At 43.3% G+C, this 26,489-nt stretch overlaps 2 protein-coding genes across 2 annotated transcripts in view; one reads left to right on the top strand and one right to left on the bottom strand.

Annotated features, from left to right (window-relative positions):
- Positions 1-17,977, top strand: part of Spg11 (SPG11 vesicle trafficking associated, spatacsin) — a 64,163-nt gene extending 46,186 nt beyond the window's left edge. The window contains exons 24-40 of the mRNA XM_029535749.1: positions 572-731; positions 1,299-1,553; positions 2,758-2,958; positions 3,690-3,797; positions 5,414-5,576; positions 6,429-6,643; positions 7,228-7,972; positions 10,920-11,059; positions 11,632-11,830; positions 12,157-12,294; positions 12,440-12,573; positions 13,363-13,470; positions 15,392-15,560; positions 15,785-15,873; positions 16,045-16,200; positions 16,977-17,128; positions 17,451-17,977. Of these exons, the coding sequence (XP_029391609.1) occupies positions 572-731; positions 1,299-1,553; positions 2,758-2,958; positions 3,690-3,797; positions 5,414-5,576; positions 6,429-6,643; positions 7,228-7,972; positions 10,920-11,059; positions 11,632-11,830; positions 12,157-12,294; positions 12,440-12,573; positions 13,363-13,470; positions 15,392-15,560; positions 15,785-15,873; positions 16,045-16,200; positions 16,977-17,128; positions 17,451-17,631 (3,313 nt within the window). The 3' untranslated portion in view covers positions 17,632-17,977. The remainder of the gene's footprint in view (positions 1-571; positions 732-1,298; positions 1,554-2,757; positions 2,959-3,689; positions 3,798-5,413; positions 5,577-6,428; positions 6,644-7,227; positions 7,973-10,919; positions 11,060-11,631; positions 11,831-12,156; positions 12,295-12,439; positions 12,574-13,362; positions 13,471-15,391; positions 15,561-15,784; positions 15,874-16,044; positions 16,201-16,976; positions 17,129-17,450) is intronic.
- A 510-nt stretch (positions 17,978-18,487) lies between these two features.
- Positions 18,488-26,489, bottom strand: part of Eif3j (eukaryotic translation initiation factor 3 subunit J) — a 26,464-nt gene continuing 18,462 nt past the window's right edge. The window contains exons 5-8 of the mRNA XM_021195210.2: positions 23,721-23,835; positions 20,769-20,930; positions 19,706-19,779; positions 18,488-19,553 (exon numbers count right to left, since the gene is read on the bottom strand). Coding sequence (XP_021050869.1) covers positions 19,422-19,553; positions 19,706-19,779; positions 20,769-20,930; positions 23,721-23,835 — 483 coding nt within the window. The 3' untranslated portion in view covers positions 18,488-19,421. The remainder of the gene's footprint in view (positions 19,554-19,705; positions 19,780-20,768; positions 20,931-23,720; positions 23,836-26,489) is intronic.

Below are 26,489 nucleotides of genomic sequence, written 5' to 3'. Positions count from 1 at the left end.
CTCTCTCTCTCTCTCTCTCTCTCTCTCTCTCTCTCTCTCTCTCTCTCTCTCTCTCTCTCTCTCTCTTTTTCTTTCCTTCTTTTTCTTTCTTTGAGAGTATGTTCTGGTTAATTTATTTAATTTTTACTAATTTCCAAATTTTAAACTAGATCTATATTATATAGGGGTGTGTGTCCATTTGTGTGCTAACACATACACACACACATATGTGTCCATATGTGTCCAGGTGCCTATTGGAAGCCAAAGATGTTAATCCCCTGGAATTAGAATTACAGGGTGTTGTGAGCTGCCTAATTTGGGTGCTGGGAACCAAATCTGGGTTCCCTGCAGGAGCAGTAAACTCTCTTACCTATTGAGTCATCTCTCTGCTCCCCCTAAAGCTATACTTTATTTACTTATTTATTTTGGTTTTTTGAGACAGATCTCACTATGGAGCCCTGGCTGGCCTGGAACTCCTTCTATAGACCAGACTGGCCTTAAACTCCTAGATATCCCCTGCCTCTGCCTGTCCCTGAGAGCTCTATTTTCATGATTTTTTTCCCTCTGCTGTCCATCCCCAATTTTATTACAGGTTGTCCAGCGAGTCCAGCAGCCAGTGGGCATTAGTGCTTCAGTTCTGCATGCTCCACGACAGGAAACTGAGTGTGTCCTACCTTAGAGAATGTGCCAAAGCAAATGACTGGCTGCAGTTTTTGGTTCACAGCCAGCTGTATAACTACCACCCAGCAGAGGTAAACCACACTTCCTGGAACTGTGTTCTCCACATTGTCTGCTCAAGACCCACATTTGCTGAGTCTATAACCTGGTGTCAGGCAAGGGCGAAATCATTGGAACAGATGTGGACAAGTTTCTAGGATTCTAGGTTTAACATAGACATTCACTGAAATTCCCTTAAAAGCAACCAACTGTGTGGCTCAGGTCTGCAGTCTCAGTACTATGGAGACTTGGGAGGCAGGATTGCAAGTTCTAGGCCACCCTGGGCCAGATAGCTGGATGTTATAACAAACGTCACATGGTCTTCTCTGACACAGCTCAGCATTAGAAAGAATCATTCTGAGCCCTGTTGTTGTTGTTGTTGTTTGTTTGTTTGTTTGTTTGTTTGTTTTGTTTTTGTTTATTTTTTTGAAGCAGGGTTTCTCTGTATAGCCCTGGCTGTAATGTGAATTGCCTCTAACTTATAGAGATCCATCTGCCTCTGCTTTCCAAGTCCTGGGACTAAAGTGCTACCACCACCTGGCTTTTTGCAAAAACTCACTCTATGAAAAGGAACATTGAGTGTGTTTTAATCGTCTCTCTAGGTGGAATCTCTTCTTCAGTATTTCAGTCCTGTCCTTCAGAGCCACTTGAAGCTGGCTTCTGAGAAACTGTCATCAGGGTCCATCTCTAGGGATGACAGCTGCCTCCAGGAACTCCAGAAAAACAAAGGAGAAACGAGTGATTTCTTTGAAATTCTCCACCGGTGCTCAGATGAGTCTGCCTCTTGGAGCTGGCTCCTGGCTGAGGCAGTGAAACATCGGGTTCCCATCCTCAGTGTCCTGGCCTCATGTATCCAGGTGAGCTGGCCACTGCAGTGGGTGCTTGGACTCCACCTGCTTGGTGGCTTAGTCAGGACAGTGGCAGGCTGGGGGCGGATGCGGGCCATAAACTGAGACCCAGTCTCAGGCAGCTTGGTAGTCAGGAGCACACACTGCTCTCACAGAGGACCTGAGTGTGGTTCCCTGCACCCACATTTCGTGGCTCATAGCCACTTTTAACTCAAACTTCTGTGGCTTCAAGGCTTTTGGGCTTCATGAACACCAGCACTCACATGCACTTACCACTCAGACACTCACACACATAATTAGAAATCAAGGAAGTCTTTCGAAATGCCAGAACTATAAACAACTACAAAACAGAACAAAACACAGACCAGCAAAGCCCCTTGACACCAAACGTGACCATCTGAGTTTGAATCCTGGGACTCACATGGTGGAAGGAAATAGCTGACACCCATAGGTTGTCCTCTGACCTCCGCACATGCTCCATGACACGTGTGTACATGCACACACGAGTAAGTAGTCAGCTGGGACTGGAGAGCTGGCTAGGAGTTAGGAGTGCTTGTTGCTCTTACAGAGACCCGGAGTTCAGTGCTCAGAGCTGCCTGTTGTTCTGGCTCTAGGGGATCCGTTGTCCTCTTCAGACCTCTGTGAGCATTAACACACATAGGCTCATGCATGCAGAGACAAACAGAGAACAAGAAGGAAGGAAGAAGGGAAAGGAAGGAAGCAAGCAGCAGGGTGGGAGGGGCCTGAAGTAGCTACTGGAGACAATTGTGAGGCTCTTAGACCTGCTTCCAAGGTCACCGAAAATGTCTGTGCTTCCTGACCTCAGGCTGTCTGTCCATTAAGATGTCTCCTGACACCAGTGAAGCCTACAGTGGGGACTCAGTCCCTGGCTGGGCCTCAGGAGGGCACTCTGCTGGTCAGGCACCCTCCTCCTCTTCCTTAGCACCTTGTTGGGAAAAGGATTCTCACAAGCTGATTCCAGCTAGTTAGTGGAGTGTTGTCCTCTGTGGCTTTGGACTGTCACACTCTTCACGACAGTTCATGCACGTCCCTTGCTTGTTCGTCAGGTTGTGTCCTGCTTGGAAGCTTTCTTAACCACCTGAATAAGCGACAGGTGACCTCTTCTAAGCAGGGCATGCCCATATGTGCCCTTTGTCCATCTGTGTAATTGAGGCCAGTTCCTTCATTTTGAAACATTCTTATCCAATGGTAGGGTGCCAGTATTGTCCCCTGTCTCTGTGTTTGGATTGTCACCTCCGTGGAGGACAAGGTTGCAGTTGAAGCAGTAGGACACATTCAGATCTCTGTAGAGAACCATCACTGGAGCCTGGAGGACCTGTCCATCATCTGGAGAACTGTACTGACAAGACGCAAGAGCCACACTCTCACCCAAGGTTTCCAGCTCTTTATTAAGGTATTGCTGTGCACATACACACATACGCACTCATGCTCATGAGTGCACACACACACTTCAGACATTCCAGAACCTCAGGGTGTCAATATAGCACTCCTTGGCTTTTTCTTATTATCAGACCTGGATTTTTTTTTAAGTCAACAAGAAATAATAATGGTAATAGAACTTGTGTGTGTGTGTGTGTGTGTGTGTGTGTGTGTGTGTGTGTGTGTGTGTGTTTAGTTTAGCATTGGGTATCAAGCCCAAGGACCTTTGAGATATACTGTATTTCTTTAGCAGAGTACTTTATATGTATTGGTTTAATAAGTTGTCACAACAATACTGTATAAAAATAATTTGTGTGTTAGGAAGTGGCATTACCCTTATTTAACAGACTAATAACTAATACTCACATAACAAACCACACATACTCAAGTAGGCACACTTACAATTCAGATTCATCATTTCTAATCCTAAATTCCTCTTTTCTGGCCTGACAACCCCACCAAAAATAGTCTGGTTGATACCACAGAGACCAGTAGGAGGGTAAGCAGCTGGTGCTCTTTTGCCTTCGGGAAGGTTTGTTGGGGCCATAGTGCCTCCTAGTGGACTGTCTGTAGAGTAACGAATGGATTTGTTGATTTTTTTTTTCCCCCAAAAGGAAATAACATGGGAAACTTAATTTGATTCTTCCATTATTTTATTAATAGCTTTGATGATCTGGATTTTCTAATTTTAATTCTTCTTCAAAGGATTCCCCACTTCTATTGATTATGGAGATGTATGAACTGTGTATGTTCTTCAAGAATTACGAGAAAGCCAAAGTTAAACTTTTGGAGTTCCAGAAAAGCCTTGAAACAGTAGGTGGAATTGGAGTGCCCTCCTCTCAGGTCTGAAGTTGGTTGGCAGGCCTTTGTGCTGGTGGGTGGTGTGAGGAAACAGTAGACAAGTGGTTGTGCCACATGATTGACAATGAGTCACTGTCATTTCAGAGAAGCCAGGCAAGTGGCGTTGTGACTTGTAATTACCGTAAACAGAAGTGTCATGTCACATGCTGTTATCTGTGTCCTGGTGGTGTAGCCAAACTACTTTTATTATTATTATTATTATTTTTTGGTTTTGGTTTTTTTGAAACAGGGTTTCTCTGTGTAGCCCTGGCTGTCCTGGAACTCACTCTGTAGACCAGGCTGGCCTCGAACTCAGAAATCAGCCTGCCTCTGCCTCCCAAGTGCTGGGATTAAAAGCGTGCGCCACCATGCCTGGCGGTGTAGCCAGACTTAGTGGGACTAAAATCAGTGGCCCCTGCTCTGGACACCGAGAAGGTGCAGGTTGGCTCTTGACAGCAAAGAACGATAAGGGTGTCATAAGTCTGCGCTATTCACTGTGAGAGGAAACCTTTGGTTGTTTGGAACTGTTAAGATGGCTCGGCACACTTGCTGGGAAAGCTTGATAACCTGGGTTCCATCCCCAGAACTCGGGTGGAAGGGAGAGGGAGGGGCCATCTCCCTAAAGCTGTCATGTGACCTGCACCACCTATCTCTCACAGTAAATAAAGTAGGCATAGTTTTAGTATTTAAAAAGAAAGAAAATGTCTATACTCGGGTAAAGGTTTATGAGACATTGTGTTGCTCTGTAGCCCATTTTGACCTGGAACCTGGGATTCTTCTCATCTTCCTCAGCAGAGGTCAGAAAGTCTTTGTAATAAATCTTCATAAGACATAATAATAAATAAATCTTTAAAAAAAAATCTTCTGGGCTCCAATACAAGCCCAGACCCCTTCTAGGCAGCTGCCAAGTGAAGCATGGTTGGTTAGGAATTGCACACAGGGAACTAATTTGATAGCAGGAGGCATTTAAGCCTGGGACTTCAGTGGTTCCCAGTATTTGGCACAATGGACTATCACACACATAGCCCCCTCACCAGCACTTCCTGCAGAGCTGCCTTTGACCCCATCCCTGCTTTCTGTCGGTGTGCAGACCTCCTTTTGTGATAGACCCATGAGAGCATTAAGAAGCTGTAGGAGGGGCTGGAGAGATGGCTCAGTGGTTAAGAGCACCAATTGCTCTTCCAAAGGTCCTGAGTTCAAATCCCAGCAACCACATGGTGGCTCACAACCATCCGTAATGAGATCTGACGCCCTCTTCTGGTGCATCTGAAGACAACTACAGTGTACTTAGATATAATAATAAATAAATCTTGNAAAAAAAAAAAAAAGAAGCCGTAGGAATGTTCGGGAGCTTTCTTGGTCCCAGATTTGGGGATTCTGCTTTTTCTTTCCTTTTTTAAGATTTATTTATTTTATATCTGTGAGTAAGCTGTCACTCTCTTCAGAGACCAGAAGAGGGCATCGGATCCCATTACAGATCAAAAAGCAGTCAGTGCCTTTAACTGCTTAGCCATCTCTCCAGCCCCATGGTGTTCTGCCTGTTCATTCCCACAAACTGTTCTTTCTGAGCCTCTGTTGTTCTTCCCTAGCTTGACACAGCGGCTTCAAGGGTCCTTCCTATCATACCTGCCTCGTGGATAAAGGACCAGGTGTGTTTCCTTTTGAAACTTATGCCACAGCAGTGTGAGACGCAGTATGAGCTGGGGAAACTCCTCCAACTGTTTGTTGGGACTGAGAAGCTCTTCTCTGACGGTAAGGCACTTTTGTTCTGAAGCTGCTGCCAAGTTGTTAGCTTTTGTATGTTGGAATTATTTTTGAAGGGCAGTCAGAATATTCGATATATTGGAGAGAGAAAGAGAGAGAGACATAGACATGAAAATGAGCAAGCTAGCCTGAGTCATTGTCTCCAAGGTTAGCAGGACTGCACCAGTCTGAGACACCTGTAAGCCCAACACCCAGAAGGCTGAGGTAGGAGGATTGTCATGAGATCAAGGCCAGTCTGGACTCCACAGTAAGGTCCTGTGTAAAGCCACTTGTGTATAGTAGAGGTTGATTTCATGTGCTAATCTTATCTCTACCAGTTCTTAGAGCAAGGTGGGCAAGTTCAGCCAGACTTTGACTAAGGATATTACAAGGTATACACACATACTCACTCACATACCACACTCACATATATATATTGAAAATGCTAAGTGTCATATATACATACATATATATTCATACACAGGTATATTTATATATATACTCATGTATCCATACATGTGTGTCCTAGTGGCACTTAGCATTTTGAGTATGAAAGGAATTGCCCTTAACGGCTTCTCAGTCAGAAGACTTGGTTTACAGGATACATGGCATGCACCTGTAATCTTAGCACTTGGAAGGTAGAAACAGGAGAGTCAGCATGCAGGGTTTTCCTTAGCTATACAATGAGTTCAAGACCAGCCTGGGCTCTGTGCTACCCTGTCTCAAAAAGAATAAACAAACAACAAAGAAGAAAAGAAGGAAAAAGAAAGGCCCACATTTCCCCTTTAGACACCCTACTGCCCCCTGCCACTTTGCCACACCACAGCACTGCTATGTGACTGCATCCTCTCTCCTGCACAGGGCCAGACGTGCAGAAGCTGTGTCTCCTCAGCCAAGTACTGAAGGACACACCTATCGCCATTAGCCCTGCAGTCATTTCCAGCTACAGCACTGAGAATTTTCAGCGGGAATGTAGATCTATTTTGGAGAAGCTAAAGGCAGATGGGCAGTTTGCTGTGGCCAGGAGAGTGGCCGAGTTAGCAGCCCTGCCTGTGGACAGCTTGCTGATTGAACAGGTATATCTTTAAGTTACTCAAACTCCCAACAGAATCAGTGGGATGCAGTCCGTAGGCAACGCAGCCCTTTCCCACACTGCTTCAGAAGTGAGTATGCTTTTGATATAGTAAAGGACATATGTTTTGATGTAAGCATAGCCTATAGAACAGTGGTTCTCAGCCTGTGGGTCATGACCCCGTTGGGGGTGGGGGGTCGCAGACATGTGGTTCATAACAGTAGCAAAGTTACATTTATGAAGTAGCAATGAAAATAATTTTATGGTTAGGGGAGTGGCGCTACAACATGAGGAACTGTATAAAGGGCCACAGCATTAGGAAGTTTGAGAGCCACTGCTGTAGAGTGCGCTCCAGCTGTTTGCTTTTGAAGAGGATAACTACACAGTGGCTTTCCCTTGGCTCTCAGATGGACTGAGAACTGTTTTCATACTAACTTCCACATAACTGCATCCAGCGCCCTCTGCAGCCTAGGCTGCTCTGCGCTCACTAGATTTGCTTGCAGCCAGCATGTCCTTAGAGAACATCAATGTCTGTAAATGATGCTTCTTGACCCAGGGAAGGCTGAGGTCTGCTTTGTTCAATTTCAGTTAACCCAGGAAATGCAAACACTAACACACACTCCGCAGTGGTCCCTGAAACAAGAAAGACTTGACTTCTGGAAAAAATGCCATGAAAATTTTAAGAAAAACTCTATTTCAAAGAGAGCAGCCTCTTCCTTCTTCTCTAGCCAAGCCCCTGAGGTGAGCGAGCACCCTGCTGAACAGAGCAGCCTTGAGGAGCGCCATCTGCTGCTTACTCTGGCAGGCCACTGGCTTGCCCAAGAAGAGCCAGTTCCCGTGGAGGAACTGGAGGAGCTGGAGAAACAGATTTGGATCTGCCGCATTGCCCAGCACACATGGGGAGGGCCTGGAGAAGCCAAGCCCAGCCTCTCTCAACGCAGGTTGGCTGCTGCTGAGCTTTCTTTTGATAGCTTAGCCAGTGAGCTGTCCTTCTCCAAGCTTGCTGCTTTGAACACATCCAAATACTTAGACCTTAATGATCTTCCATCCAAGACAACATGTGAGAACAGACTGGAACACAAAGAGCAGGAGTCACTGAACACTTTGATCGGGCAGCTGCTGGATGGTGGCTGTGTGCATGAAGCAAGCAGAGTGTGCCAGTATTTCCGTTTCTATAGCCAGGATCTAGTGCTGGTATTGCACTGCAGAGCCTTGGCCTCTGTAGAGGCCAACATGGAAGACTTGCACTCAGAGATCCGCGCCCTCCTCTCAAGTGCTGCACAGCCTGAGGATCTGGAGAGCCCGAGTGTCCCTCTTCGGAAAATCCATAGCTGTAAGTAAAGGCGGCCACATAGTGCTGGTGCTGTCTCCAAAAAGGAGAGACCTCTTGGGCTGTCATACCATTCTAAATTAAAGAGATAGTGACTGTCCCCAAGTAATGAATGCATAAGTAGTCTACAAAGTAACACCTGCTTGTTGACTGGCTTAGAGGTCAGGCAGAGGGGTTTGGTGAAATTCTATAAATACAAGCCAGCACTGGGAGCAAAGGCACACAATCAGACTATCTCAAAACCAAAAAACACCACGCCCGGCTCTCATTTACTTCTTAAAAGTAGTTTTTGTTGCCAGGCAGTGGTGCCGCATGCCTTTAATCCCAGCACTCGGAAGGCAGAGGCAGGTGGATTTCTGAGTTCTAGGCCAGCCTGGTCTACAGAGTGAGTTCCAGGACAGCCAGGGCTACACAGAGAAACCCTGTCTCAAAAAAAAAAAAAATTTTTTTTTGTTTGTTTTTCCTTTTTAAAAATTGGGATAATACTGGTGTCATAAATTGGAAATTATTATTGTCTTTTGTTTTCTGGACAAGATCTTTCTTATACATCCCCCATTCCCCAATCCCTTCTAAGATCTCATGTAGCCTAGGCTGACCTTTGACTCCCTGTGTATCTGAGGATGACGCTGGAGCCCTGGTCTTCCGGCCTCAGTCCAAGTGCTTGGATTGAGACATGAGTCACCATGTTGGTTTAATGTTATTAATGTAAATATTTAATAGAATTTACCAGTAGAGCCATCTGAATCTGGATGCTTACTTTAGAATATTTAAAATTATGGATTCCTTTTCTTCAACTATAAAGGTTATCGTTTGGGATGAGCTGCAGTCGTTCGGCAGAGGAAATGTTGAATTTCCTGCTTTTTGGATTATTTAGGCTGCTGATTTCTCCCTTTATTGTGGGTTGTTTTGTTTAAGGAAAAAAGTGCATGCATATTTTCCCTGTGTACATATCTGTGCACCACACATGTGCCTGGTGCCTGCAGAGGGTGCCCGCAGAGAGTATTAGATACAGTACAAGTGGAGTTAGACAGTTGTAAAACACAGTGTGGCTTCTGGGAATCAAACTGGGGTCTTAGAAAAGCAGCCAGTGTTCTTAACTGCTGAGCCATTTCTTCAGCCCTTCACTTCCGTTTTGACAGAGGGTCTATGTAGCCCTGCCTGTCCTGGCACTCACTATGTAGAACACATGTCTAACTGTGTACCATGTGTGTATCCAGTGCTCTTATTGTCCAGAAGAGGGTGTTAAGCCCCTGGAATAGGAGTTAGGGTCGGTTCCGAGCTGCCATGTGGGTACTGGGAATTAAACCTGGGTCCTCTCAACAAAAAGCAATATGGCTTTACCTCCTCCCGACCACTGACCCAAGCCTCTACCATCACTGCCAAGAGATGCTTGGATGCCAGGGCAGGGGAGAGTGGGCACGGGAGTTCGCTTCCTACCTTAAGCCAACACTAGAGCTTGCTTGAGTGCTCTTGGGCTTGCTTGGGCTCTCTCCTCCACCTCAGGGCCCAGCTCTAGGTTTCTAGAGATTCCTAGCTAGGAATACCAGTTCTGGTTATTTTCAGATTGCTTGCAGTTCTCCTTCTCAGCTCCTCACGCAGCTGCTGCATGTCTAGGTTGTATATAGCAGGAACTCAGTGGGAGGAACAGAGTGGAACGAGCCTATTCCATCTTCCTAGAACTGTGCTCGTGGGGAGGATGGATGGGGCAACGTGGCCTGAGCTGTGCCCTTCCTTTCCCTTCTTCACCACCATCTGATTTGGGGTCAGTTTTTTATGTGTATTTTGAGACACAGCCCTTAGCCCTAAGTAACCAAGGATGACCTTGAACTCCAGATCTTCCTACTTCTAAATGCTGGAATTCCAGGATTGCCCTCCCACACTCTGCTTTGTTTTTAAGGTGTATGTAAGTTTTTAGACTTAAGCCGTTTTTTCCTGGGCTGGCCTGGAATTCACTGTATGACTGACTGTGCTCTTGAACTTACAGAGTGCTGAGGTTAGAGGCGTGTGCCACCACGCCTAGCTATGTGAAGTTAGGGATGGAGCCCAGGGCTTCCTGCATACTAAGTAAGCACTCAAGTGCATGAACTAAATCTGCTCAGTGTAACAAGTGACAGAGTACACTCATACAGGCTGGGAAAAGTACATTCAATGCTGTCTTCTCAAAGCTCTCAGAATGCCTTTTTATGTTATTTTCGCATGCCCAGCAAGCATATGCATGTTTCTGTCAGGATGCACCAATAGGCTAAGATTATTCTACTGATTGTACCATAGTTTAGCGATGCTTTATTGACAGACAGTAAAATCCTGTGTTACACAAACAGATCTGGGATGGTGGCTCAGAACTGTAATCCCAGCACTAGGGAGGCTATAGCAGGAGAATCACGTTGAACTTAAAGCCAGCTAGGGCTAAGAATGAGATGCTCAGAGACAAGAGGGGAAGAACAGGAAGTGTTACGTATTCACTTTTATTTTCTCCTGGTACCAAGAAGTAAAGCAGCATGTCTCCCATTTCAGACTTAGGCTTTGCTTGGGAGTTTTCAGTGCTGAGGCTGAACCTAAGGCCTTAGAAATGCTGGGCAAGACTCTGCACTGAGCTGTGAGACTAAGAGTGAGACTGGGGGAGTGATCTGAAGGAGTAGGAACCAAGGTGCCTGAGAGATGTTTGGATAAGCAGACATAATAGAGTATACAACGTGAGGAATTCAGGAGCAGACATCTCGGTACTGATCTCTAGAGCATGCAGGAAGCTTCAAGCCTGGGGTGGTGTGAGATTATTGAAATCATGGATGGATTCCATGAAGAGTAGTGGTAAGTTTTAAGTGGGGTTCTGTCAGAAGTGGCCGCGGGCCCAGATGCACCATGGGAATTGAATTCAGGAAGCTTTTCAGAGTGATGAAGTCATGGGGAGAGGACACCCTAGAGCTCCCCTCAGACGTGCCTTTGCTTTCAGCTTCAAGTTTGGACAGTCAGTCACTTGTGATGGTACCACCCACTGATGAGGTGGCCCGGAACCTCCACACTCTCATAAGCAAGTGTCTCCATGGGAAGAACTACTGCCGGCAGGTCCTCTGTCTGTATGAGCTTGCCAAGGTATGCACCAGAGGGGGATCCCCAAAGGAGCACTGTCTGAAAGGGAGGCAGGACATTAGGGAGAACCCCACTCCAGTGGAGTCTGCCCAGGAAGGCAGAGCAAGATATTTAACTTCCATGGATTCCTGGCTCCTCTCTATAAATAATGGCTTGAACATGAGTTCCTTCTGATTTTACTATCTTGAACATTACACATAATGTGATGCATACAAAGACAGGCTCCTCCTTTACCCTCTCACTCTCAGAGCAGGCAGGGTGTGTGTGTGTGGCTCTGTGCTGGTTGAGAAACAGAAGTACAAGAATGTGAGGGAAACAAGGCTGAGCAGTTTGTCCTAAAGAAGACTGGAGTGTCTGGAAGCATAGGCTGCAGCTCTGGCTCCAGGATAAGCATTTTATTCCATTCCTTTACCCAGTATAATTGAAAAGATGAGCGTTCCACAAGTGACAAACCTGACCTGGTGAAGGACAGGACTGGGAGGCATCACTTACTCTTCTGAGGGATTGGGATTGCTAAAATCAGGCAGTCGTGGCGTCCACACATTTCCTACAATTTGCTTCTATCTTCTTCTTAGGACTTGGGCTGTTCCTATGGAGATGTTGCTGCTAGGGACAGTGAAGCCATGCTCCGAGCAATCTTGGCTTCTCAGCGGCCTGACCGATGCAGACAAGCCCAGGTCTTCATCAACACCCAGGGTCTTGAACCAGACACTGTGGCTGAACTAGTGGCTGAAGAGGTGACCCGGGAGCTACTGACTCCATCAGAGGGAACAGGTGCCCCCTCTCCAGACCTCACCAACCTCTCAGACAGTATTCTTAGTTTCCCAGTGCGAAAAAGCTGAATGTTACAGTCATACACTACCTGTATGATATTAGACTGCATAATATTATAAAAAGAACCCTTTACAATCATCTTATTGTTCTATAATCATGGTTATAGTAATTCTGCCTCTAAAATAATGCCCTTGTCCCATAAAGCCAGCTAGAAAGAGCTATCGGGATTACCTCCTAGGCACAGTTGGCCTCTTGGCACCATGTTCTGGTTCTTCTGCCAGCTCTCATGGAAAACTCAGTACCTGTCTCCACATCTTTCTATGCAGGAGAAAAGCAACCCTTCAACCCAGCAGAGGAAAGCCAGACATTTCTTCAGTTAACTGCTTTGTGTCAAGACCGTACATTGGTAGGCATGAAGTTATTGGACAAGATTCCCTCTGTCCCCCACGGGGAGCTGTCCTGCAGTAAGTCCTTATAATTAAAACTCTTGTACTGTTGTAGTTTTAAGTTTAAGCCCATCAGAGCATAAGCACTCTCTAGACAGGACTTCCCCTGCCAAGCTAGTCAATGGCAGGTCCAAGTCCATCTCACTCAATTCCTACCACCCAGCCACAGAGCTCCTGATCCTGGCCCACCACTGCTTTACCTTTACGTGCCACATGGAAGGTATCATCAGAGTCCTACAGGCTGCCCGGATGCTTACAGAGAACCATTTGGCTCCCAGCGAGGAGTACGGATTAGTGGTGAGTAGTTCCCTGAACCTATCTACCATCGTTCTGAGGCAGCTTTAAAGAGACAAGGGCCCAGCTCGCTGCTGATATGGTCTCTGGATCCTTTATCTACTTGATTACTGGCCAGGGAGCCCAGCCCTCTGTTCCTCGTTGATTTGTCAAAAGCAGTGTCTCAAAAGAGCAGAAAGCGGGCTGGTGAGATGGCTCAGCGAGTAAGAGCATCGACTGCTCTTCCAAAGGTCCTGAGTTCAAATCCCAGCAACCACATGGTGGCTCACAACCATCCGTAAAGAGATCTGATGCCCTCTTCTGGAGTGTCTAAAGACAGCTACAGTGTACTTACATATAATAAATAAATAAAAATCTTCAAAAAAAAAAAAAAAAAAAAAAGAGCAGAAAGCAAGATGTTCCCTGCCATGGACCACGGCTGTCGTACCTTCTTGGTACAAAGGGAAGTCAACTTTTCTAGGGAAAGAACTCTTTCTCCCCTAAACAAGTTTCAGGCATGATCTGTAAATGAAGCACTCAAGCTCTTTATGCTTCCCCAAATGCCGACCCAGACCCAGGTTACCTAAGGAAAATGTAGCCCACTGCAGTGAGGAATGATGAGAGCACCACCCAGAAAGGCATCGTAGCAGTAGATAGGTAGTCCATTAAAGACAACAGAGAAGGGTGACAACCAGTGACATCCCAAAGGCTCAGGGGTGCGTGGGAAGGAGTGAAGCACGGCAGCCTGGCCCCTGGGGTATTCAGTGATGGTAGTGGTTTAACTTCAACAGCCTCACATGCTCTTTCCCTCAGGTCCGCCTCCTCACTGGCATCGGGCGCTACAATGAGATGACATACATATTTGACTTGCTGCATCAAAAGCATTATTTCGAAGTTCTGATGAGGAAGAAGCTAGACCCAGTAGGTGCTTAGTAGTGAGCTCCAGGATCTGTGAGTCTCACCTGCTCTTGGGAATACATCTGTGTGGCCTCCAGAATGTTCAGAGAGCAGAGACTTCCCCTGGGTGCACACTATCACCAGTGACTTACGTTAACAGTTCAGACTGCGTCATGATTTATGCTAAATAATGAAAATATTTGTCCTCCTTCACCTCAGTCTTTTACCCCTAATTTTAGAAGTGCCTCTTCTGAGAAGGACATACCTCCTTGGAAAACTTGCTGAAAATAGGTGCATAGGGAAGTTCTACGAGTTGAGGAAAAATAGGACTAAAATATATGAAAAACTTAACCCCCCACCCCCATCACACACACACACCAAGGTAGGAAGAATGCACAGACTAGGGCTATAGAAGACAAGGAACTACTACTGATGTCTAGGAAGAGCTTTGACAACAGCCTGGCTTGCCTTGGTATTTAGGCTCTGGAGCTTCTCTGTCCCCATTCTGTGCAGTGACATGAGGCATGTCACTCACATAGTCTTTGTTTCCAAAGCACAGGTGGTAGGTGCATGACTTACTGTCTTTTTTCATCTCCTGTCAAAAAGTTTAAAAAAAAAAAAATCTGCCGGGCGTGGTGGCACATGCCTTTAATCCCAGCACTTGGGAGGCAGAGGCAGACTGGTCTACAGAGTGAGTTCCAGGACAGCCAGGGCTGCACAGAGAAACCCTGTCTCGAGGGGGAAAAAAAAAAATCAAAAACTACTGTTAGGCTTTTCAGGACAATCCTGCTGATTGCAAAGAAGCAAGATCTGACAGAAGGCCAACCTTCAGGATCCCGCAGACTATAATTGTTTTGAGGCACTTTCTCATTTCAAATTATTTTAATAGCTTTTTCCCGATTACAAAAGTAATACAGGGCTGGAGAGATGGCTCAGAGGTTAAGAGCACTGACTGCTCTTCTGAAGATCCTGAGTTCAAATCCCAGCAACCACATGGTGGCTCACAACCATCTGTAAAGAGATCTGATGCCCTCTTCTGGTGTGTTTGAAGACAACTACAGTGTACTTAGATATAATAAATATTTTTTTTAAAAAAGTAGTACATACACCACTTAGAAATCAAGCCGGGCCTGGTGGCGCAGGCCTTTAATCCCAGCACTCGGGAGGCAGAGGCAGGCGGATTTCTGAGTTCGAGGCCAGCCTGGTCTACCAAGTGAGTACCAGGACAGCCAGAGCTATATACAGAGAAACCCTGTCTCGAAAAACCAAAAAAAAAAAAAAAAAAAGAAATCAATACAGAACTCCTTAGCGGTCACCATCTGGAGACACCCACTACTAATATGATATACCCCTTTCTTTGCATATGTACCCTAAAATAAATTTACCTTTTAGTAAAATTATATGCTTTGAGAATAAGAGATAATTGAGATTCTCCTTTTATACAATGTTTACTGTGGCAATTTCCCAAGTCAAGATAATCCTGTGCCACAGAGGCCATAATTAAGTGGTAAAGCATGTACTTTAGCCCTGTGTCCAGTTCCCCAATTCAGAAAAAAAGAGAAAGAGACAGCAGCAGTGTAACAGCTACAAGATGTTCTTAGCCTTTATTTGGGGCATCCAGGCTGCTTTTAATTAATGCTATTAAGTGTTACATTCAGCTTCACACTGTACATCTTTAGGACAGAGTCCTAGCAAACAGACTTTAGATAAGTGTGTGCTCTTACAGGATTCCTTCTTGGTCAGGTAACTGTTTATGCTCCCCAACAATGAGGACATGCCTGTTTCCTTGTTTTATCAAGACAGCTTAAGATTTTATTGTCATTTCCATTCTATTCATTTACCTTTCATTGGGTATTTTAAACAGTTTAAAAAACCAATGGACTCAGTTGATTCTCCCCTGTGGTCCCTTGGCTGAGACCATGGATATACCTTTTTTCCTGGGCAGACTGGCACCCTGAAGACAGCCCTACTAGACTACATCAAACGCTGCCGCCCCGGAGACAGCGAAAAGCACAATATGATTGCCTTGTGCTTCAGCATGTGCCGGGAGATAGGAGAGAATCACGAGGCAGCAGCCTGCATCCAACTGAAGCTGATTGAGTCTCAGCCCTGGGGTGAGTGCAGTCTTAGGAGTGGGAGCACTGGGGAGCAGTCCAGGTGGCATCCATCAAACCTTAGAGTTACATTCTATAAGGGCATATACTTCTCACCAGCCTTCACCTGAGTGAACACACCAGCTTGTGAATATACCTAGGATGTTTTTCCCATCTAGCCTGCCATCACCGAGTGGGTCTGAGTCACAGCGCTTTCTTTATAACAACTGTCCTTTATTCTACAGAGGAAAGCCTCAAGGATGGAGCCCAACTAAAACAGCTCCTGCTTAAAGCCCTGACTCTGATGTTGGATGCAGCAGAGAGTTATGCCAAGGTAACCAGTGTTATTCTAATCTGGCCTCCAGCCTTGGCAGTACTAGGAATTACTTTGGCTTGGGCTCTTCCAAGCAAAGAGGGAGTGTGTAATGAATTAAGGTCAGAGAACAGAAGGGACGGTAACAATAACGTTCTCCCTTCCTCTGTCTCCTCCTCCCTTGTCCCTCAGGACTCCTGTGTTCGACAGGCCCTGCACTGTAACCGGCTCACCAAGTTGATAACACTACAGATTCACTTTCTCAACAGTGGCCAGAATACAATGCTTATCAACTTGGGCCATCAGAAGCTAATGGACTGTATCATGACCCTACCTCGGTTCTACCAGGTAAGAACACTCTGGCAAGTACTTCCAGCATGCTCATCCTGTGGTGGTTAACTCTTGGCCCCAGGGTGACCTTTCAGGGCTAGTTCTCCCAATTTAGCTATTAGTACCATGGGGAGGCAATGTGAGATGGATATGCATGTGTTTTTAGTGATTCAGACCAAACTGAGGTCTTCACAAATGCCTGGCACGTGCTCCACTATTTAAGGCACACTCCCAGCCACTATTGATTGATGTACACATGATTTGGGCAAAGGATGGAGAATTTTGATTTTTGCCAGTTATGGGTCAGGCATCCTTTGCTTATCCAGATGGTGTTCTTAGAATGGTCTTCCCAGAGATCAGTTCTAGCCTTTAAAAGGGACTGGCCAGGCATAGTAGCAGAGGCAGGCAGAGCTGTCTGACTTTATAAAGCCAGCCTGGTCCATAATATAAGTTCCAGACAAGCAAGGCTCTTACACAGAGAAACCCCATCTTGGAAAAACAAAAAATAAAAGGTACTAATGTCCCAGCACCAGCTTTGCCCTGCTCCTCACACAGATGAGTTACTGAAATAATTCACATCTCAGCAGTTTTGCTGTCCGTTGTAAAGTAAGGAAGACTAAAAAACAAGTTACTGCGTGAGTTTTATGGGAGGGAAATGCCAATCAACAAGACTTTAAATGACCCAAGACAGAGCCTTTAGCACTGTGCCCATCATAACTCACTGTGCAGAGCTGTCTGACAGTTCCCATAGCCCAGGCTCTAACAGCCCCTCCCACCACGCCCATCCTCTACAGGCTTCTATTGTAGCTGAGGCCTATGACTTTGTTCCTGACTGGGCTGAAGTACTCTACCAACAAGTGATTGTTAAAGGAGACTTTAGTTATTTGGAAGAATTTAAGCAGCAGAAGTTACTAAGACCTAATATATTTGAAGACATTTCCAAAAAGTAAGTACTTAAACTTGATGGCAATCCCAGCAGTTGCCTCATTCAGTGCTAGTGTATCCCACGACAGTCAGGGCTACACATAGAGATGGTTGATTAGGAGCCAGAAACCCTAGCAAAAGTGCCTTTTATAATAGTACTACATTTAGTATGTGGGTATATATATTTATCTTTAATGAAATTAATTCATCAAGACCCAATACTAGTTTGACAATTTCCTAAGCTACAAAATCCCCAACCTCTGCAGATAGTGGTGGCGGGAGTTGATCCCTCTCATTTACAATATAGTATTTTAACCTGTACTTTTTATACATCTTTTGTGTAGATATAAACAACACCAGCCTACTGACAGGGTCACAGAAAACCTGAAGAAGTTACTTTCATATTGTGAAGATATCTACCTGTATTATAAGTTGGCTTATGAACACAAATTTTTTGAAATTGTAAATATGCTTCTGAAGGACCCTCAGACGGGATGCTGCCTTAAAGATATGCTCGCAGGTTAGAAGATCGGAAAGGCGCCTGATTGCTTGTTTGTACCTATACAGCCCTAATGGATGTTCAGTCATAATAAAATATTTGGAGAACTTTATCCCCATTTGAGTTGAGAAGCCCAGAAATATACCATACTAAATCAGTCATTTGTGTAAGGAATAGAGAAAAAAATCAGTATTGAGATCCAAAGCGTCTTGTTAGCGTGGCTTCTACATCAAAGAAACAGTGGTTAGAGAACGCCTGTGCCTGCAGGTTCCAGTTTCAAAGCAATTTAATCTTATTTACAGTTAAGGAACAGGTGATACATTTTCATGAGTTAGAAACTGAACTTTGTATAATAAAATAGGCTTTAATTCAGTGTCATTATTACTGCTGAGGAAGTCTTAGCCCTTGTCTGCTTTGAACAGTATGTAATGGAGTTATTGCTGTGTAGTCACACCTTCTATTCATGTCATTTAGATGATCCTGTTCTCCACTTAGTAGTCTACAGAGCTTTGAGATTCCTATTGCCTATGGAAGAGAAATCAACATTTTTTTTGTTCTGATTGTGAAAATCAGGAGGGAGGGGTACTCAAGTTTGGGTAAATTATTTAAGATGTAATCCAATTTATGCTTACAGCAATAACCTTAGTAACAGGCTCCATTACTACAAATAAATAGTCCTAGGTACTTAATTGAGCCTTGGCATCTAAACAACAAAATAATTAAGAGTAGGAAGGCAGCCTCTGTTGCTCTATAACTGTTGAAGACCCCAGACATTCTTGCTTTAAAGCTGTGACTACATCAAGCATTGATTAGCTTTAGTGAGACCTCCACGCATGTGTGGCATTCTGTACTCTCAACTATCTCTTGGGATATAACACAAAATTTAAGTCCTCACAATAGTGATTTTATTAAATTAGTTGCTTTATAAAACATTGCAGATGTCATAATTGTTAACATAACAATTTACCAAACTGTAGTTAACTGGTGCAGTTTGCTGAGCTTGTTTTATAAAGAAAAGGAAATGCCAAAACCCTGTTAAAAGTTTTTCCATTGCAGCCTAGAAGAACATTTGTTTCTCAGACACTTGAATCAGGCAAACAGAAACAGAGTTCCCTCCCCCATCTCAAGTCCTCCATCAATAGAAACAGGCTGATAAATAACTAGACAGTCAGTGCACTGGAGAGTCCACGACTTGCACTGTAATAATGGAGAGTTTACCTTCTTCAGCTTCAAAGTCGGAGGGTTTTGGTCATTAAAATCTTAAGTATCAAACTAGTACTTTTCAGCCACGGTATCTTCACTCTGAGATAAGCAGCCTTCTTTACAACAGGTTTTTACTATCCTCACCTCAATCTTAAGACAAAGCAATTTTAATACTAGGTGCATCCCACATGCCCTTGCTGCAAACTGCTTTTCTCGACAAGTTATGAAGTAGTTCAAGGAGGTATGGTTAAGGCTGTATTACTGAATGGTGCTGGTAAATACTACACTTTTTTTTGTCATGTTGCAACCTTAGTTTCCAATTTAGTGACTGCTGCTATGGAATAGGATAGCAACAATGACAACATTATTAGGTTTGTTTTGTTTTTAAACTATGATTTAGTAGCAACTGAGGTTCCCAATTTTAACCCCTTGGCAACAAGATCCAAGTTCCCTCATTTGCACATTAGCACCTGAGTGTCAAGGGGTTAAATAACCAGCACAAAAGATACTGCACTTCTGATTGTAGCATTTGGCAGAACTGAAAGGAAAGGAGGTTGTGCTACATGTTGAAGGGATTGTGGGCAACAGAAAGAAGACACCAGAAGATAAAATGTCACATGAAGTCTTCATAGTCTTGTACATATCCTCCATCATATCCACCATAATCTGCCAGATCGTCTTTCATGGTGGCCTTTAATCCCCCTCCAGGAACCACGCCTTTCTTCTTCTTTTTGGCTTTGCTTTGCTAAAAATTAAGAGTTAAATTCATGAATCTTTATCTGCAATGGGCATTTCACTGTCATAGCAAGCACTCAAAGAGGTCAAAGACATAACCTACAGCAATTTTGATTTTCTCAGAAAAAACCACATGAGTCCTTTCTCAGAGCTTGCCCTTACCTTTTCTTGCTTCTGTTTTTCACTGCAGAGCACAGTCAATGAGTTGGTAATCTTTTTCAAGTCATCTATTTCCACTTTAAAAGAGGGAGAGAGATGATAGTACTAAACTTCAACTTTTCAGCATTTTGAAAAATAAAATCACAGCCATCCTTTTAACATATAAAGATTAATTTGTATGTGTCGATAAACTCAGGTAACTTTAAAACAACTATGAATTTCTCCTTCATAAGTAATCAGGTAAATAACTATTGAGTCTCTGGCTAGGCTCCAGAGCTAAGAACTGTAATTATGGACTCTTTAGTATTCGCACTGCTTTTTAAGTCCTCGGTCTAAAAGAAGGGAGAATAACCGTGGTCTCCTGCAACACATTCTCACATCAGCTATGTCACACAGATGACAGGCCTTCTAGCCCAAGAACTACAACACATTTAGTGGACAATATGTCCTGTACTTACAGAAAAAAAAAAAACAGTTCTTAGAGAAAACATTAGGGGGATTGCTTTAAGTGCCACCCCCTAAATAACAGTAAAAACCACTACATATAAAATGAAAACCAAAGAAAATCAACTCCTAATTCACAATGACCTTTTCCTCAATCTTCAGTCAGTCCTACCCCCAGATATCTATCTATAGTTTTTGAGGGCCTTACTGAGTGAGTTCTGAACCCCTAGTCCATTTGTGGATGCTTTAGGAGAAAACTGCATAAAAGGGTTGCCCAGTGTTTTGTGGCCTCCTTTGTTTGGATTAATCCAGCTGCCTTTTGGGAAGATACTAAAAATCAACCAAAGTAGCTGCCACCATGCATTGGAGAACATTCCAAAAATATTTGCTAAAAAGGAAATCCCAACTCTATCATTACATAGCATTAAAGCGTTCATATAAGTCTCTCCCCCCCTGCCCCCTTAGTTTTTTGAGGCAGGGTTTCTCTGTGTAGCCCTGGCTGTCCTGGAACTCACACAGATCCACCTGCCTCTGCTTCACAAGTACTAGGATTACAGGTATGGGCCACCACACCCAGATAATACAGACTTACCAAAAAGGGCTAGAAATCAGAATCACTTACATGAAATACAGACATCTCGAACTAAGGCTTCCAAAAAACTGGCATAATATAGTGATTTTTCATATTGTGTAATTTTATCTTTTAGTAACTTTCCAAACTCTGTGAAGTCATCTCTTGAAGATGGGTTCATAGCATCTATTCCATTAACTGTATTATTAACACCTATAAGAGAGAGAAGTCCTGAAACATTAGGAAAAATGAAACATTTTAAATTTATCAATGAGGGGCTAGTGAAATGGCAGTGGGTTACAAGAGCTTACCCAGAGCCCATGGAGAGATTGGGGAGAGAGAACTGACTCCACCACACTGTCTTCTGACCGCCACACATTCTCTTCCCCATAATAAAAAATTTAAAGGTCATAAACCAAGCTGATTTGCCATAGTGAGTGTGTGAGCGAGCGTGTATGTGTGTATGTGCGTGCACACGCCCATACTTGACCTGCACTTGGAAATAAAAACATAAAGGTCCTGGGGATCATACTCATGTTGCTATCAGGGTTATTATTACACTCTGAGCCACCACTCCAACCCTCTGAAGCTTTTTAACCTGGACCTATTGGAGTTCTTGGGACAGAATTCAGAAGGAGCCTTCTAAATCTTTTAAATTCAAATTATAGTTCAAGGCCTGGCACACAGACAGACACTAAAACAACCAAACAAATAAATTAATAAAATCATATGGGCTGGGAATGTAGCACAGGTAGTGCTTGCTTAACATGTATTAAGCCCTGAGTTTAATCCCCTGCATTGAAAATTGAAAATATAATTCTGTGATATATTTGTTTTGTGATATGATTGTTTCAATTTAACAGACTTCCTTTGTTAAAAAAACTAATAATAAAAGACCTTATGCATTTTAAAGATGTAGTTAAAAAACAGCAAAACAGGGGCTAGAAAAATAGCTCAGTGGTTAAGAGCACTGACTGTTCTTCCAGAGGTTCTGAGTTCAATTCCCAGCAACCACATGGTGGCTCACAATCATCTGCAATGAGGTTCAATGCCCTCTTCAAGTGTGTCTAAAGACAGCAACAGTATATTCATATATAAAACAAATAAATCTTATTTAAAAAAAAAAAAGATGGATACTATAAAACTAATCAACTAACTCCAAAAGCAGTTTTCTCTCAGTGTTAAAACCTCAGAAGACTAAAAGAATTGTGTTAAAGTATGTATGCTTCAAGTAAATGATCTAACAATACTACAGATTCAGCACTGTAGTACAAGAATGACAGTTAATTCTTATTAACCAAACAATTACTATGCTAGTACATTTTTTACTTCTTAATCTGCAACTGGTATCTCATATGGTTTTCTTTTTTCTTTTTCTTAAAGATTTTACACACACACACACACACACACACACACACACACACACACAGTCACTGTATTCAGACACACTGGATATAGAGGGTATCCAGTCCATTACAGATCGTTGTGAGCCACCATGTGATTGCTGGGAACTGAACTCAGGATCTCTGAAAGAGCAGTCAGTGCTATTAACCACTGAGCCATCTCTCCAGCCTCCTCATACGAGGTTTTCTGCACTAAGCATATACACATGGGCTGTCATGAATACAGGAATACCTAGTCACACCTGAGTAATATGGTCATACTTTCTTAAAGAGGGGGAAACAACTACAGCAAGCCCCTTGCATTTTAGAGAAGGGATTGGGGAATCAGAACTTTTTTTCACACCTGGTAATGACAAATTTGACAAATGAAGTAGAGTCTTGATTTCTCTATACCTTTAACTCTTCCTTAGGTGTGCTGGCTAGGTTTAAGTCAATTATGTAAACTATACAGTCCTCTGAGAACAGGGAACTTCAACTGAGAAAATGCCCTCACCAGACTGGCCTGTGGTGCATTTTCATGATTTTTGATTTATGTGAGACAGCACAGCTCACTGTGGGCAGTGATACTCCTGAGTCGTTGGTATTGTAAGAAAGCAGAATGAGCAGGCCAAGAGAGCAAGCTAGTAAGCAGCAATCCTTCATGGCTTGCTTCTTCACTTCCTGCCCTGACTTCTCTGGATGATGGACAATAAGCTGTAAGATAAAAATAAACTCTTTCGGGTTGGAGAGATGGCTCAGCAGTTAAGAACATGGGCTGCTCTTCCAGAGGTCCTGAGTTCAATTTCCAGCAACCACATGGTGGCTCACAACCATCTGTAATGGAATCTGATGCCCTCTTCTGGTGTGTCTGAAGACTGAAAGAATTAAAAAAGAAAAAAAAAAAAAACTTTCTTTCCTCCCCAACTGTTTTTGGTCTGATATTTTATCACAGAAATATAACTAAGACACTATGTTGTCTAACTCTTAGAGCACTAAGAATATACCCACTTATCTTGTTCACTAACTATAGCTGTAGACATGCCACACAAAAATGATGTCTCTGAAAAAGTGTATCATAAAGGCCAAAACAAACACACACATACACAAGAAGCAAACCTGAACACGAGGCAAAGCTAACTAAAACTGGATATTCTACATGGACCAACATGCTAAGCCCAAGTTCTATCTAGACTTACTGCAGCAGGACGACAAAGACATTTCGGGATTTAATTCCCAAGCTACAGACTACAGAATCTATCCAGATCATAAATTTTAGGGAATGTGTACTTTTTTTAGGGACAGGATTGGAAGGCACAGCCTTGGTATATAGACCTAGCTGGTTTCCACTTCTGACCCTCCTGTCTCAGCGTCCCAAGTGTTAGGATTATAGTTATGTTATAATGATGTCTTAAATTTAATAACCTTTAACTGTCTCTTTACCAAAAATCTGTCTATACCTTGTCAAGTAATCTCAAATATATAAACAAGAGCTTAAAAATGTTTTCTAATTTCAATGAGAATGTATGTGTCCTTTAAAAACATGGTTTTTGATCTTTTACAGATAGTAAGACAGGCAAAATTTTTCATCTGGAGTAACTCAACACTGCATCCACCATCTTACCAAAAGTTTCTTTTGCTAATTCAAGGTCTGACTCTTCCTGTAATTTCTTTAGCCGGAGTTTATCTGCTAATTGCTCTTCAGGTGTTAGTGCTTTAGATTCTTCAGGTTCTTCTAACTAGAAAGAAGCAGAAATTTCACTTACAAATGCCAAGATTATGATGGACACAGTATATTTTCATATTGTATGGATTTTATGTCAGTACATATATAAAGAAGCAAGCACATGCAAAGTGATTACTGGATTTCACCGTTCATCTAAACACTTTAGGTACTTTATTTCAATTGTACAGCTCAAACACAGAAGCTGGGAGGTAGCGGTGCATACCTTTAATCCCGGCACCAGGAGGCAGGTGGATCTGTGACCAGCTTGGTCTACAGAGTGAATTCCAGAATAGCCAAGGCAGAAAAACCTAGTCAACACCCCCCCACCCCCCCACCCCCCGCTCCTGCCAATTATGGGGGCAGAGAGGTTCGACAGCTTGCCTAAGGCACCAGGAAGCAACATCGGACAGGGTGAGATTTGAGGTGATTTATTTTTCCATCTAATGAGTAGATGAATCATAGGCAAGATGAGATGGCATCCTCATAGACTGCCACAACAGACACTGAACCACCTTTCTCTTTTCTTTTTTCTTTTCTTTCTCTTTCTTTCTCCTCTCTCTCTCTCTCTCTCTCTCCCTCCCTCCCTCCTTTAAAGATTTATTTATTCATTATATTTAAGTACACTGTAGCTGTCCTGAGACACTCCAGAAGAGGGCATCAGATCTCTTTATGGATGGTTGTGAGCCACCACGTGGCTGCTGGAATTTGAACTCTGGACCTTCAGAAGAGCAGTCAGTGGTTTTTTTTTTTTTTTTTTTTTTGGGGGGGGGGGTATTTTCAAGACAGGGTTTCTCTGTGTAGCCCTGGCTGCCCTGGAACTCACTCTGTAGACCAGGCCTCGAACTCAGAAATCCGCCTGCCTCTGCCTCCCAAATGCTGGGATTAAAGGCGTGTGCCACCACACCCAGCGCAGTCAGTGTTCTTGACCGCCGAGCCATCTCTCCAGCCCCTAAACCACCTTTCTTGGGCAATACAGAAACATGTTTTAGGCATCTTAAAATATTTCTACATGCTTTCATTAAGCCATTCTAAAGTATTCATATTAAGAAACCAAAGGGCTGGAGAGATGATGGCTAGGTTCAAATCCCAGCACACCATAGCAGCTCACAACTGTAATTCCAGTTTCAGGGCATTTAATACCCTTACACAGACATATATGGAGGCAAAATACCAATATAAATAAAATTTTTTAAAAATATAGAAAGATTGGATATTTAAAAAAAAGAAAAAAGTAACTAACTAAACAAGCCAATCTGAAATGCTGGCTAGTGGAGAAAGAAACCAACCAACCTGAGCACTCAGCACTCAGGAGGCAGAATCAGGTGGATCTCTGTGAGTTCAAGGCCAGCCTGGTCTGCAGAGTTTTCCAGGACAGCCAGGGCTACACAGAGAAACCCTGTCTCGAAAACCAAAACAAAACAAAAAAGCAAAAACAAAAAAAGGAGAGAAAAAAAAAAAAAGAAGGAAACCTGAGGACAGGGGTTGGGGCGCATGCCTTTACTTCCAGCACTTGGGAGGCAGAGGCAGGTGGATTTCTGAGTTCACGGCCAGCCTGTACTACAGATTGAGTTCCAGGACAGCCAGGGCTATACAGAGAAATCCTGTCTTCAACCCCCCCCCAAAGGTAAAAAGAACCCTGAGATGGGGTCTACAGATTGCCAGTGGTTGTGACCACTAGACACGCCCTTACAGGACTGGGGTTGCAAGTCACAGACATCCACTTGTCTCTTCCTCCTGAGAGCTGAGATTAAAGGCCTGCACCGCTACAGAACATTATTTATATTCTCAAGTAAATTTAGTAACATCCTAAATGTTCAACTACAGAATAACTACAGAATGGTTAAAGTGTAGCATTGTTCATCTGACAATGTAGACATTATAAAAAATGTTTTCGAAACATCAGAAAAATTCTATTTTATTGTTCAGTTACAAATGGAATCAAAGTAATCATGTTAGATATCCCAATAATATAAAGTTCTTGCTTATTTCCTAGCTCCCAGCCTTTTGAGAGGATAACAGTTTGGCATCTTTTCCATACATGGTGATATGATTTTCTATAGATGCTCATAATAGTTACTAGGGGAAATGAAGCACCTTTGACTCTTGATATATGTTCTTGCCTATGCAAATTTTCTCTCTGAAAACAGATTTCCTTATTCATGGGAGGAAATATAAGGTGTTAGAAAGGAAAACTGGAACACTTCAAGTGTCTTTAGAACCAGAACAGCATCAAAACAGAAAATATCTCAATGTCTAGCAAACTAAGTACACTAAGTTAGGGCTCTTCAGGTTGGAAACTAACATAAAAGCATGGAAACGTAAGAGACTAAGAGTCGATCAACACAGTACCTTAGGCTGAGCTATGATTTCAACTGCTTGTTCTGATCATGAAAGCACACAGAAGTACTTTTAAATATAAAAATTATTATTTTTAAATGTTTCTAGTTGGGAGAAAGGGAAAGAAGCAGGCTGTTCACAAATGCAGAAAGGCACAGTCCCACGTGGAGGACAATTTAGGAACATTCCAAGATTAAAAATGTAATTAACTTTTACTCAGAAATCCCACATTTGGGAATTTATCCTAAAAATATGAATGTGCATTTTAGAAATGGCATCTCTCTCTCTCTCTCTCTCTCTCTCTCTCTCTCTCTCTCTCTCTCTCTCTCT

This window comes from Mus pahari, chromosome 3, assembly GCF_900095145.1.
Source record: "Mus pahari chromosome 3, PAHARI_EIJ_v1.1, whole genome shotgun sequence".
NCBI lineage: Eukaryota > Metazoa > Chordata > Mammalia > Rodentia > Muridae > Mus > Mus pahari.
This window is presented reverse-complemented; position numbering and strand designations above follow the sequence as displayed.